Source organism: Pteropus alecto, unplaced genomic scaffold (genome assembly GCF_000325575.1).
Source record: "Pteropus alecto unplaced genomic scaffold, ASM32557v1 scaffold131, whole genome shotgun sequence".
Taxonomy (NCBI): Eukaryota; Metazoa; Chordata; class Mammalia; order Chiroptera; family Pteropodidae; genus Pteropus; species Pteropus alecto.
Genome location: NW_006434709.1, coordinates 20,306,043 through 20,321,408, shown reverse-complemented (window position 1 = coordinate 20,321,408; position 15,366 = coordinate 20,306,043). Strand labels below are relative to the sequence as shown.

At 37.0% G+C, this 15,366-nt stretch overlaps 1 protein-coding gene across 2 annotated transcripts in view; it reads right to left on the bottom strand.

Annotated features, from left to right (window-relative positions):
- SRBD1 (S1 RNA binding domain 1) overlaps nucleotides 1–7,499 on the bottom strand; it is a 185,224-nt gene extending 177,725 nt beyond the window's left edge. For both annotated transcript variants that reach the window (XM_006909626.3, XM_015587611.2), the window contains exons 1-2: nucleotides 7,372–7,499; nucleotides 2,709–2,788 (exon numbers count right to left, since the gene is read on the bottom strand). In XM_006909626.3, the coding sequence (XP_006909688.1) occupies nucleotides 2,709–2,788 (80 nt within the window). In that variant the 5' untranslated portion in view covers nucleotides 7,372–7,499. The remainder of the gene's footprint in view (nucleotides 1–2,708; nucleotides 2,789–7,371) is intronic.
- Between the last annotated feature and the right edge of the window lie 7,867 nt (nucleotides 7,500–15,366).

Below are 15,366 nucleotides of genomic sequence, written 5' to 3'. Positions count from 1 at the left end.
AAAAAAAAAAAAGACATATGTTTCTTGAAAAAGAATAAGGTAAGAGGTGTTTAATATAAAATGGAGTGATGTGAGCACATGCTATGAACAGATATTGCTAAAAATTGAAACAAACAATTAGGGACCACTGTAAAATACCCCGATATGCTGTAAATCACAGGTCTTGCCACTCTCCTCTCGCCTAACAGATAAATACATACACATACGCTCAAGACATAGGAAATCATTTATCACTTTAAGCAATTTACTGGGTCATATCACACCACAGTCATTGTGAGATTTTCCATTTTAACAGTGAAAAGCACTTAAATTTCCTAAGTGCTAATCAAATTCATTTAAATTGTATTAAGTTATTCAAACCAATGTAAGGAGTGGAAAATGGCCCTAGGAAACACCTTCAATTACCTAAAGGCTAACACCAAGACCCTTCCAACTGTTTGAATTAACCCTTTTTTCTTTTCATGGAATGGATCTGTTTCCTGATTAGATGGGTAAGGTACAGCTGCAGTACTTTTCTAACAACCTAAGAATCAAGCTCACAGCAACAGCGGAAAAAAAGCAGCCACGTGAACTCTGGTAAAGGAACACCATGCTCCTGCCAACCTAGTTAATTTTATTTCTACCTCTAAAGTAAAAGGTCAATATTAGTGGGAAGGATAACTACTTCCTTCACTGAAACTAGTGAAAGATGTCTGGTTTTATAAATGTTTTAAATTCTGCCTAGAGGCAAAAACCTGACTAGGTGACTGCTTACCTAAATTATGCTCTAAGAGAGCATAGTTATGATAGGTCAAGCTACTGATAGTCTCTAAGAAAGATGCTAACTAAAGCCTAAGAATAGAAAAAAAACAAACAAACAAACAGAAAATCGTTAGATTAACATTACACAATAGCAGTGGAATTGAAAGGAATGAGAATTAGAAAACCAAGGAATCAGAAAACCAGGGTGCTACTCCTCATGCTTTCATCAAACGGAGCAGAAGGACCTCTTTCCACCTCAGCCTCATCATGTTAATTTCACAAAGGAATATTACAAAGATTACATGACAGGCACAAAAGTGCTTTAATTATCATGAAGACAAACTTAGTGCAGATATTATTTTATTATAATGAGGCAGTTCTAAGATAGCTAGACAACTCTTACTCCTAATCATACTGGACCTCTCAACAGCATCTGGCACCCACGCCTTAGAGCAAGTCTTTCACACTTTCTCCTTTTCCTCCTACTTTCCTGGCAGCTTCTCCTTAGACCCTTTGCTTAATTGTCCTCCTCTCCCCAACTTTTTGATGCTGGGATGCTCTAAGACTTAGTTCTCAATCCTCTTTTCTGTTCTACACACTCTTTTACTAGATGACCTTATCTCATTCTATAGCTGAACATACAGCAATCTCAATTTTATATCTCTAACATGATTTGAGTCCAACTTGTATGTCCACTTTTATTGGATGTCTAGGAATCATCTCAAACTTACCAAGTCCAAAACAGAACTCCTGAATTTACCAGCCTCACACCTGATCCCAAATTCATCATTCCTTCACACCCTCAATCTAATCCATCAGCATAGCCTGTCTACTCTACCTTCAAAATATATCCCAAATTAGACCAATTCTCACCACTTGCACTTCTAGTACCCTAAGCTTCCATAACAGTCTCTTAACTGATCCTCCTGCTTCTATCCTTACTCTTAGTCTGTTCTCCATCAAGAAATCAGAACTATCTTTTACAAAAGTAACCAGATCATGCCATATCCCTGCCCCAAACCCTCTAGTGGCTTCCCGACCCATTCAAATAAAGCCGAATACCTGGTCATAGCCTATTAGATCCTACCCATTCCAATCTCACTTTTAGTCCCTCTCTGCGTGGATGATTCTGGACTGGCCACATCGGTCTTGTTCCCTGAACACTCTAAGCTCATTCCTGCCTCAGGGTCTTTGCACTTGCTGTTCCTTCAATTTGGAACACCCATTCCTCAGATCTTTGCAAGCTGCACTCTCAAATCTCATTTAGATCTCTTGACACATCCTCCAAAAGAACTTTCCTGACTACTGTATCCAAAATGTTCTGCCACTAAAACCACTCACCATGCTCTCTATCCCTTTTCCCTGCTTTGTGTTTCTTTATAGTACTAATACTGCCTAACATTAATAAGTCATTTATTTAACAAATATCTTTAGGGCACCGACTATGGTGCTCTAAAGCAGAAGTTCTCAACTGGGAACGATTTTGCTCTCACTGAGAGCATCTCAAATGTCTGGAGACATTTTTGTCATTCTGGAACAGGGGGTTGCAGGATGCTATTGGCATCTAGTGGTCTCTACTCACTAGTAGAGTAGAGACCACTAGATGCTGCTAAACACCCTACAATGCAAGGACAGTCCCCCCACAGCAAAGAATCATCCGGTTAATAGTACTGAGGTTAAGAAACCTTGCTCCAAAGCAATATTAAAAATTCCCTGCTTTCATAGAGCTTACATTTCAGTGTAAGTATTATATTTTTAGTTGGTTACTTTCTTCTCCTTGTTCAATAGTTTATCACCAATACCTAAACAGAACCAGAGACACAGCATGAGTTCAATAAATACCTGTTGTATGAATGTCTGAAAATGATAGCCTTCTTCAACCCAAATGACTTTTGAGAAATTAGTAAAAGATTGCATTAATTCCTCAAAACAACACCATTCTCCCACCCCCATAAAAATATGCTTACGACTCAGAGAAGGAAGAAAATTCATCTTTGGATACTACGGTCTGGACCTTTACTTTTGCTCTTCTTGGCAATGATGACATCTGGAAGAAACAGAACATGAAATCAGCATGATTTGAATCACTTAAATGACTGATCATTTATTTTGTCTACAAAATGATGTACCATGCAAAGCCCTCCAACAGCTCTGTTGCTAGAATTTGCCAAAAGGGGAAAAAAAGGATCCTTCACAAGCCCAAACATTAGTTTCCCCTCCAATTATAATAGCTACTAATACCCTTCCAATGATTTCCAAATTATAATAGCTGCCAATTATAATAGCTGCTAATACTCTTCCAATGATTTCCAAAGCTTAATGAGTGTGGACCGTCTTTGGAAAAATGTAAGCTCCTATACGGTGACAATTCATAGTTGTTTTTTTTTTAGGATTATACGCTTGAGTATACAGCAAGTGTTTTTGATTGTTTACCAAATAGCAAATTATGAAGTCCTTTGTTAAAGGACTTTATTAAATTATAAAGTCCTATTATTAAAGTATGTAAGAAATAGTTTTCCTTTTCTATATCTTCTTACAGTATAAAGAAGTCCATCTACAAAACTGACAGTCAAATAAGTACTGTTGATTGACTGAATAAGCAGCCACATTATTCCTAAAACAAGATATTCCATTCCCTTATAAATAAAAGTTCACAATATCTAAGTAAAACAATCACTAACGCCACTAAATATTTATCAAATTCAAAGACCTAGCTCTAAAAAAATTAAGACAAATAACCAAAGACATCACATGACACAGGAAGTAAAATTTACTTTAGCTAAACAATGTATGTCAAACCACAAAAACTATATTAGACTCTGACATACTTAGAATCCTTTAAACAAGTTCCTAAACCAGTCATATGTTATAACACCTCTGGTTTTAACTTCCACTTGGAGAAATGCCTCATAGAAATACCAAAGGGCTCTCACAAAAGAGAGTATGCTCTCCTGGCTGCTATAGCTTAACTCAGTCCAGACAGTACAGAGCTACTGGGAAGAAGAGCGCTAAGAGGAAACCAGGAGAGCAAAACGAGAAGTCCCTAGGAAGTAGATGGGATAATCTTTCATCTTTTCCTTCACCTGCTTTTTAGAACTTTACATTTATGCAGGTCATCCTTCCTCAAATGAGTGCTTTCAGACACTGATCATAAAGAAGAGGTAACTTATGATTTCTGTGCTATATGTATTGTGCCACAATAAAACAAAAAAATATATATACAAAAACAGAGGAAATTAGTGTATGATGGGGTGGCATTTCAGACCAGGAGAGAAATGGATTATTGAATAAGTGGTGTTAAAACAACCAGCTTTCTCTCTGGAGTAAAACAAGTCCCACTGCCACACTGTGAACAAAAATATATTCCACACTAATTATTTAAAATATACAAACTAAAACTACAAAAAAAATAAAGAAGACTATTTTCATAATTTTGAGTTGAGGTGGGGAAGTAAAGGTTTTCCTAGGCATAACTCAAAAAATTCCAAAAGCCAAAAAGATTAACAGATTTCACTACATAAAAATTAAAATCCCAAGTCAGCAGTGGGAACCATTTAAAAACCAAACCAATTTACTCTGCGGGAGACTCAAAAAAAAAAAAAAAAAAAATCACAGGAAGCAGTACCTAATACCTTGGAACTAAGAGTGAAGGGAATAAGGGCTAGGGGTAAGGTGTCTGAGGCAACGGAATATCTCTAGATGCCCTACTCCACTTCATGGTATCAGGCAACTGCGCCAGAAAAACGTCTGGAGGTTTAACCTCCGGAGAGGGTAAAACAGAGTCTCTAGACTAGAGAACACCAAGTACAGTTGTGGACATGGTAACCATACAGACTGAATGCTAAACACAAATCCCCCACCTCACCACCAGTCCTCTTTTCCCACTAAGCTCCCAAATAGTTGCCAGTCAAATCCTTATCCTCCAGGTAAGGAAAATGGAAAGGCTCTTCTCTGGAGAATCTGACCAGCCCAAGAATAAAAACTTGAGGATGATAAGCTCCCTAACAAACAACCCGACCAGATCATCCACTCCCACCACCCCATTCTACAACAGACCTAAATTCAGAATATTCTCACACAGACCACCATGCACCAATTCTAACCACGCTTCAGCCTTAACAGAAATGTATTGAAAATAAGTATAAACAAACCCTTGGGAGGCTCATAAAATTTTGGTTATCCAGTAAAGAATTCCCTGAAAAGAAAAAAAATTTTCAAAACATCCCTTTTAGGCACTCTGGAGACAATGCTATACCACTGAAAGATGAGTAGGATGTAAATTTGTCTTTTAACAAGGAGAAAAAAATATTAAATTTGAAAAGGGAGGTGGAGAAGAATATGCACGAACACATAGGCCAATTTCAGGCAGATAAGTTTTAGAGTATGTACAGAAGCTAAAGACCTAGAAATTATTTCTTAAAAACTGTCTATACCAGGTATACTCCTAGGGGTATGCATATTCCAGTTTAAAAACCAATGTTCTCAAGTACTGTTTATCTCCATTCCTCCAACGTCCCTCACTGCATATCACAGGATGTTAGATTAAGCAAAATTTCATCCATTTCCATGGTTTTAAATACCTATATCACGTACTTAACCCATTCCTACCCTAGTCTTCCCCATCTCAGTAAATGGTACCATCAACCACCTAAGATGGATGGTTCTTTGCTAAGCCAGAAACTTGGAAAATTTTTAACAGCTTCATTGAGCTAAATTGACATACAAAAAACTGTACATGCTTAAAGTGTACAAATTTGATAAGTTTTGACATATGTATACACATCTCCACAATAAAGATAATGAACACATCCATCATCCTCCAAAGTTTCGTTTGCCAAGTGAAAGCCTTGAAAATCATTTTTTCTTTCATCTAGACTATTAGTAAGTCACATAAATTCTTCCTCCAAAATATATCTCAGATCTCCATGATCTCCAGAGTCTGTAGTTCCCTACATCTCTTACCTGGACTACTGTAACAGTCTCTTAATTGGCCTCCCTGCTTCCACTCTTGTCCCTACAACCTATTCTCCACATACCAATCCAAAAGATCATTTAGAAAATCCATTCAATGATTTCTCATCCTCCACTTAAAATCATTTTTACCATGGCCTTCTAAAGTGCCCTGCAAGACTGACCCCCACCTACATTTCTAATCATATCTGCCCCTCACTGTAGCTCCTCAGCCATAGTCACAACATTCTTTCAGTCCCGTAACAAGTATGATTCGTTCCCACCCCAGGTTCCCACTAGGCCTGGAGTACTATTATCCCTGCTCCTCAAAAAACTGGCTCCTTCTCATCTCTCAGAGCACAAAATTTTAGGCTTAAAATGGGTGTCCCAGATATATTATTACAGGACCCTATTTATTTCCTTTACACAGTACTATATAACATAACCTATAATTATCCTTACTTATTGTCTGCATCCCCCATGCTTACTTCATGGCAGTAAACACCATGAAGAATGAAATCATATTAACCTAATTCAATTCTGTATTACACTAGCCTGGCACTTAATAGCTGCTCTGTAACTATTTATTAAATGAACAGAAGAATATATTTGGTCTCTATAGAAGAATACACATTTTCCCCCATCACTATTAGGCAAAATTACACATGGCACTCATTGTTTTCTTGAAAAAATGATGGTACAGAAGTACATTCTTACTCTTAGTGGCTTGAGATTTTCTAGCCTACCAAGCTGTCATATCTCTATGAGCACATGAGCACATTCAAAATTAGTAACTTGGAGGTTTCTGTGATGTTACTAAGGGGAAAGGCACTAAACTGGAGCAAGTGAAAATCAGGAGGAGGCGGTGGAGAAACCTGCATACACACAAGTATTAAATTAAAAATGGAAAAACCACAATTAGAAAATTTAAGGAGAACGGAGGGGAACAGCTTTTTAAGAGGCACCTAAAGTTTTCCTGAGGTTACCAACAAGTGCTCAGAATATATGCCCGATGGAGTAACAAAAACAAAATATTAGACCTGGAAAGAGCCGCACAAATCAGACCGTCTTGATATTTTCTTTTGTGAATGAGAAGCCTGAGATCCAGTGAGGTTAAATGGTTTACTCAAAGGGAAGACCAATGTGGCATGAGGAGGACTAGAATTCAGAGCCCCAAACACTAAGACTAGGCTCGATCCCCATTCCACAAAAATAGTATCAATTACATGCCATCCTGTGGGAGGTTCGAGGAAAGTTGCCTAGAGTGGGAACTCAAGTTATTTAGCGCCTCCTATATGTCTGGCTCACTGCTGAGAATGCAGCTGATTCAGCCACGATCTGATAATCAAAGGGTGCTTCCTCTCGTCTCCAAAAGTTTGAGGTTTAAAAACAATCGAGGTTTGCTCGTACTTTTCCTTTGTCTGCCCCTATGCGCTAAGAGCTGCAATTTGAGTAAGACGCGCCAGCTGACAAACGACAGCCAGGAGGGGTTTTTCGGATGTAGGTATGAAGACAGAGACCGCAGACACTATAATGTAATGAAACTTGTCACTTTAAAAAGGGATGTTATTTCCAAAGTGAACGCTCAATACTTTTTAAATGGCCCCCAAAATACCGGAGCCCGGCTGCCGGGCTGACCCGAGCCCAAAGGAAGACCGCCAAGGCGGACACTCAGCTCACCTTCCCGCCCGGCGTGTCGGAAGGCCCGGGAGTCTGCGTGCGTGACAGCGTCTTCCGGTTCCCGCCGGAAGTTTTTCAAACTCCGGAAATCCCTCCTCGCTTCTCCCTGACTGGCTACAAAAGCGCTGCTCCAGGAGCAGGGCGGAGCCAAGCTGGACAGAGACGAGGCTAGAGGGAGGGTCCCTTGGGAGTGCTAAGGTGGGGCTGGAGCTATATCTCGGCGGATCCGGTTGGAGGTGGGGCCAGAGAGTCTGTAAATGCAGACCCGCCTCCGTGTTTTTCTTTCTCTTTCTCTTAATCCGCTTTATTCTTCATGTACCCTCTTTTCAATTCAATCAGGAATATTTCTTTACATTATTTGTAATTTGCAGTAGAAAAATGAAAAACTGTCAAGCTTCATTCTTTCTATGGTCAGTTTTTAAATGTCGTTATTTAACTTCCATAAGGGTGTTTTAGCGTATTTCATTATTTCCTAAGCCCCAAAGATAAGAGTTTTACTTCAGTCTTATGAAAATAGCCAAAGTTTATAAGGGCTTCTGGTAAACCCTCACACAGCCCATGAGATTCACTCTGCTTTAATGTAAGAGTTTAGCCCTACAGTCATCACTCTCTTACTTTGGTCCCTCAAGACAGCTTGTTACACTGCCAAGTTCACAGATTTGGAAACCTGGTTCTTTCAGGAACTTCCTAGTGCATTTGGGCAAAACTATGTCTTTGAACCTGTTTTCACTGCCTACGGCTCCGTCTTACCTCTTACATGATAAGGTACCTCATACAAATTAGGAGTAAATAGTTGAACTGAGGCAAACGCAAGTCTCAGTTACCTAATCTTCCTAGGCAAGAATGGAAAAACACTTGCCCTATTTCATTTTCAGATTCTTTGAAAGTGCTAATAACAGTATTCTAGGTGAGAACCGCCTCAGATCCAGCATTTCTGTTTCTCTTCCCACAAAACACAAAAGTGGCTCCTTTTCATTTCAATGACTCCCAACATCAACCTCACTGCCATCTCTTAAGCCCCACTTTTTTTTCACAAATCCAATTTAAAAGCTATAAAGGCCTCCCCAGCAATCATTTCCTTTGCTCCGAATACATTTTCTCAAAATTAGTTTTCAGGAGAAATGGAAAATGACTTGTTTTTTGGTGATGTGTTTTTTAAAGGCTATTGTTAGTCTAGATTAGAATTTAGCAGACCAATACTGCATGGATTTGTTTCAGAGAATTCCAAGAAGCAGCTTTCTATGCTAATGACTCATTTCTAAGGACACAGTACTGAAGAGTCAAGTAAGTTATTGAAATCACCCATGAGTGAGCCTTGCTACATGCAGATTAATGCAAAGTGAACATAAATTTCTCTGGATAATTTTTCCAACGTGAAGGCAATAAGACTTTTTAAACGTAGCCTGTTCGATATCTATGATCCTGGATACATAAGGATCGGTTTCTGAAATTGTTTAGAGATTTTCTTTCTTCTTAATTTACAGTTTCATGTTGCCTTTTGCAATGGTTCCAGAAGGTCTAGAACTGTCCGCCACAATCACAGTCTGCTCCACAATTTCTAGTTCTGAAAGAATAGTAGAGAATGTGTTACAGTCCGGGATTATTGAAAGGTAAATCAGGTCATCATAATGAGCTGTAGTAATTTACTATTTACTGTTCACCTACTTTTGATGTCAAATTGTGCTATACAGGTTTAATGTAGGAGATAAAAAGGGTCAAGGTGAATCAATATTCTAAAAAATCTTTTGACGTAATTCCTGCCCACAGGAATTTACAAACAAGACTAGGTACTAGATATAGTCACAAGAGATGGAGACCCATACAAGACAGTCTAGCATCAAGGGTTAGGTTGTGCGTGGTAGTAGACACACTACTCAGTAAGGATGACAGTAGGGATTTGGCCAGCAGAGTGTTGGACCTTAATTCTCCTCTCTTCCACCAGGGATATTTGCTTTTCAACCAGGGAAGGAAAAAATGACTGCACGAAAGTAAATAACCTAGTAAGGTTTAAAACATCAGACAACTGGGGGAAATAAAAGTTGGGGTGGGGTCTTTTAAAATTAATGTAGGTTGTAACCTACTCCAAAGGGAAGTAAGATGGTCCAGAAAACAATTCCCTTGGAATTTTGCAAGAGAGCCACTCTCACTGAAAGCTGTTAAAGGATATTTGTAATCACTAAGCATAAAGCAAGCTCCCCACCAAAACTGCCTTTTCTCTCTAAGACATTTGCCCAATCTATTGTTTACCTTTGGATCTTAAGTGCTGAATTCCAAGAAATTCATGGGATTAGCTTGGAATAATCTGGACATCCACCTGAGACTATGCAATAGGGTTTGGGAGGAGTAGTTAAAACATGTTTTGGATTTGCTTGGAGGTTATTTTCTTGCTCTAAAACATACAACTCCTCGTATGATATTTATTGCTATGTTACCATTTGTATGTTATTGTCTATATTTTCGTGTTCTTTCCCTGTGGGTTCTATCTCCTCAGGGAGACTGTAAGAAAAGTAATAACATATTCATTGATCATTAGCTATGTGCCAGGCACTAAGTTAGTGCCTTTACATGTATTTGTGTATTTAACTCACATATTAGCTCAATCAGATGTTGATATTATCCTCTTTTTATAAATGAGAAGACCAAGGTATGGAGAACTTAAATAACATATTCAAAGTCACATCAGCTATTAAATTGCAGATTTGGGATTTAAACCCAGTACTCTTAAAGGTATTCACTTACCACCAACTCAAAGTATTAAATAAAACAATAGACTAACGCCTGGACTGAAGAATGTGCCTAAAGTAAAGAAAAATCTACTAGAAAAGAAATCTAAAGTTCCCACCACACAGAAGTGGGTTACCATTTAAAAAGTCAAATGTACTTTTAGAATTCAAGCATTTTGTCCCTTAGAGTTAATCACCTAGCAAAGACAAAAGAGTCTGTTTCAGATCAGAGAATGCATAAATTGAAATTGGGCCTTATTTCATAAATTTGCATATTAGCTCTGCTCATCTACTTTCCCACTATCAGAAACGCTCAATCCTAAACAGTAACATACATTAGCTTCAATGAGCTTCTTTCGATATTTCAGTTAGGAACTTGGAAATTTCCTGTAAAAAATAAAAGATCTGCAAACAGACAGGGAACTGCTTCAGTTCCCCAAATGAGAAAGGGGCTTCTTGCTAAGTGAGCTAGAACAGGCTGGTAGATGGGTTCCCAAACTTGGCCTGTCCTGTTACTTTTTCAGTCTGGCTGGGAGCAGCAGCATAATTCCAAAGCAATAGTCTAGTGCTGAGGACATTGTAGCCCAGAGTAAGTTTGCCATTCTTATGTGTAAAAGAAAAAAGGTTCAAGGAATTAAAATACTGAGTTTGGAAAAATATTGAATGGATCTTGAGGAGGCATCGGTTAAGGCTAAGGAAGTTAATTGTACAGATTTTTCAAGGAAATGAATATTCAGGTATCATTTGAAGGCATTACAGTTAAATTTATCTTACATGAAGTAAAATTATGGGACCTACATATTAAATTAGAATATATTTTTTATCTTTAGCTTAAAACTGAAACTTGCAGTGTTTTTCCTTTTTTTTTTTTACAAATCCTAAAAGTACTTTGTAAAGAATGCAATTAAAAGCAAGATAAAGAAAAAAGAAATTCTGAATCATAGATAAAATACTGTATCTATTACATGGCTCACTGTTCCACTCATTACCTGCCTGGCAAATTCACTGGCTAAAAGATAATCAGTTACATTCATGAGTAGATATATTGCAAAATTTTCTCCTGGTGAGTTCCTCACCCTCAAGTAGTGTCCAAGGACCAGCTTTATTAAAGGTCTCAAATATTCATTAAATAGCCTGAGATCCAAACATAGAAATCCCAGGGGGCTCATTTGGATCCTAATGATGGCATAGCTGCTTGGGTTCCAAGGAATAGATGAAATGCAGCATTGAGGGGCCAGAATTATTTTACTCATCACTACAGGGAGCCATGTCTGGAGACTATACATCAGAACTAGTACTTTGTAGTACTTTTGGCCCATTTTCCAGTTTAATGAACTAGAACTATCCTGCAGATGGTTGACTTGAAATACTCATCCAGAATGCCTATAGTCAGAATTTTAATACTAGAAACATCACACACTAAGTGGAATTCAAATTTGGAAAAGCATCGTGTATCAAATCAATCTATGTCCAAGAGTGTGTGTGTGTGTGTGTGTGTATGAGAGAGAGAGTCCAGTTTATTGAGTATAATTTACATAAAGTAAAATTCAACTTTTTTATTCTGAAAATGCATACAATCATATAACCACCACAATCAAGATATAAAACATTTTCATCACCTAAAAAAAGTGCCCGTTCGTATTTAATCTTCTCCCCCATTTCCCCCTATCTGTTCTCTGTCTCAATAATCTTATCTTTTCCAGAGTACCATATAAACAAAATCACACAGTATATAGCTATTTGAGTCTGGTTTCTTTTAGTTAGTATAGTGCATTTGAGATTAATCTATGTTGTTGCATGTATCACTAGTTTGTTTCTTTTTATTACCAGTTAGCATTCCATTGCATGGATATACCACCGTTTATATTTTCAGCAGTTGATGGACATTTAGTGCCTCCCCGCTCTTTTTGGCTATCATTAATAATGCTGCTATAAACATTTATGTATAAATTTTTGTGTGGACATATATTTTCATTTCTCTTGGGTAGATAAATACCTAGGAACAGGATTGCTAAGTCATATGGTAAGTGAGTGCTTAGTTATATAAGAAACTACTAAATTGTTTTCCAAAGCAGCTGTGCCATTTTCATTCCTACCAGAATGCATGAGAGTTCTGGTTGTTCCACATCCTTGCCAGGATTTGATATTGTCATGTTTTTTTGTTTTTTGTTTGTTTGTTTGTTTGTTTTTCTTTTTGCCATTTAACTGATGTTTCAGAGTATCTCATTAGGGTTTTAATTTGCATTTCCTTAATGACTAATGTAATGTGTTTTTTTGTCACCCATATATCTTTTTAGCTGAAGTATCTGTTCAAATATTTTGATGATTTTTACCTGGATTTTTTTATTGTTGAATTATGAGAGTTCTTCATATGTTGTAGATACTAGTCCTTTATCAAATATGACACTGGCTTTAAGAGTTGTCAGTTATCACAGGCAGCTGCCAGCATAATAGCACACAGAAAAATGATTCCTTCTCTGACCATGAAGAAAACACTACCACAAAGGCTAGCTAACAGATGGTATCAAAAACACCATTATTACATACATGAATTTTCCTGAAACCAACATCACTACAAACAGAAAACATACTTTGTAGAAAATGATCTAATTTCATGATGATAAAAATATGAGCTTAAGATACATGAATTTATTACCCTAAAGGAATGCTTTAAAATTGAAAAGGGCTTTAGCAAGTAGAAAGTTAGCTAAGCCATATGGCATAACTAGATATTTTGTTTAGATGGGACCATGATCTGAATATAAGAAAATTCAAATGGTTTACCAAGAAAACTCCTGTTAGATCCTACAATTTAGGGAGTTTAGCAGAATAGGTATTGCCCATATAAGGGCCTTTCATAACAACTTTCTGTCACAAGCTTTTGTCAGTTAGGAGACCCAGGTCTATAAGTCTTATAATTTTCAGGCCTGTTTCTAGAAATCATTAGCTAGTACTTCTCAAATTATAATGCACATAATAATTACCATCAGAGCTTTTTTTTAAAGTGCTGATTCCTAGCCCATAGCCTTCAAAATCCCAACTGAATGCGTTTAAGGTAGTGTCTACTTGAGTGTGAGGACACCAGGTGATTCTGATGGGTGTTCACATTACAGAAAGACTGAGCCCATTCTTACTATACACTTGATTTAGAAAACTGAGAGGACTGAGCTGTAGAAATATGGTTTCTAAATATAGTGTTTTATGGTGTTCAACCTTAAACTTGCCCTTCAAAAAGGTGGACCAGATATTCATAGTTACTGCTAGCCACACCAACTACTATGGTATAGTTTATTAATTGATAATAGCTTATACTTACAAATTGCTTACTATTTGTAAGATTCTGTGCTAAGCACTTTATATACCTTGGGAGTTTTTTTTGTTTGTTTTTTCAAATTACAATTTGAGGCAGATAGGTAATATATTTATCCTCATTTTAAGATAATGAAACTGAAGCTTAGAGAGAGTAATTCACCCAAAATTACAGAACACAATTAAATAAATGTATCACAAACCTCAAGAGCTAAAAAAAAATTATATGCAAAATAGTTATATACCTAATTCAACTAAATCTTTATGTATTAGTTATCTATTTCTGCATAGCAAATTACCCTAAACTATTTTTTAATGTTGTAAATATTTTACATAATCTCCTGGTAAATAAGCTGGATGAACTGGAGTCCAGAGAGACAGAATCTGGATATGTAACAGTGCATATTCAAAGATATAGTAAAAATAATGTCCCCAGACTGTTTCATAATGTAGAGAAAATTTCCTGTTGTAAGATAAATAAGGTCTAGGGATGTAATGTACAACATAATGACTATAGTTAACAATATTATATTATATTGTATATTTGGGACTTACTAAGAGATCTTAAAAGTTCTCATTACAAGAAAATATTTTGTTAGTTGCACATTAAATAATCAATCTTTTTAGAAAGTAAACTTATATAAAATTAGCTCTGTCCTAATTCTAGGAAGTATTGTATTTGTATTCCAACACACAAACCAGCAAAACTTGTTAATTTTATTGCTGGACCTTTAAGTTTGCTTCACCTGCACCAACCTGCGGATAAGGAGGAACCACAAATGACAACAGGAATTGATGGTAATCACCTTGGAACCTGCTCTTATCCATACCCAACCAGCACTGGCTTGAATCCCATCTCTATCAACTTGAAAAGCTCTGGTCCTGAAAATTCTACCTCTATTCTGTATTAAACTTTTTGAAATAGGCCTGATATCTCAGTTCTGCACTGGTTATTGGTTATTCTTTACCACCCAGGATTGTTAGGATCAATTTTGCTTACTTGAGATTTAATATTATTTTTGTGTGTATAAAACATTCAGAGTGGTCTGGGAAATGGCTATTTGCATTTCTAAATATCATCAAAGGAATGAATTAGAAATGCTGTGTTAATGACACGCGTAACCCATCAATATCTTAGTCACTCATTGCAGTTATCCCCTGGTCCATTTGGCAAACATCATGTGTGAGCTATCGTGGTAACCTAATATTTGCCAAATACATTAGTGACAAACTGTTTTTCTTTTTTTTTTTTTTTCCAAGCTGTTTGTCTCCTCGCCTCTCTAGATGCTGCTAGTAGGTTCTGCTGGAAATCAAAGTCTAATAAAAGCAGGGCACCTGATATATTTATACCTCGTCTTATGGAACAATATCATAACAATTCAGTAGAAATGTAAGGGAAGCAATGAGGGTAACAGCTAAATTGAACTTATTTTTAACCAACAAACTTCTAGTTGATGATTTACAAATAACAAAAGCCTGGGGAGAAAGGGTGATATCAATTGGAGTTAGTGCCTGTCCAGGCACCATGCTGGACTCTGGGTGAAGAGTGGTGCATGCAGTGGCATAGCCCTGCCTTCATGGTTCTCACTGACCATTACTAGCAACAAACACAAAACTTTGCACAAATCTGAACAAAGTTGTGATGTCAAGAAGACTCATGTCCGGTTGCACCGTTTAAATTTGAATTTATTCTTCAAAAGCTTTATTTGTTAATATAATTATATGATTTAAAATGTGAAAGATACAAAAGGGAATGCTATAGAAATTCTGTCGCCTGGGTTCCCCAAACACTTAGTACCCTTCCCTTTGAGCAATCTATTTTACCAGTTTCTTGCATATTCCCCCAGAGAAAATTCTTTGCATATGCAATCAAATGAAATAATATATTTTATCAAACCTAGGATGCCATTGGTTGCAACATGCACTATTATTATGTTATATAAATATATACTATTATATATAA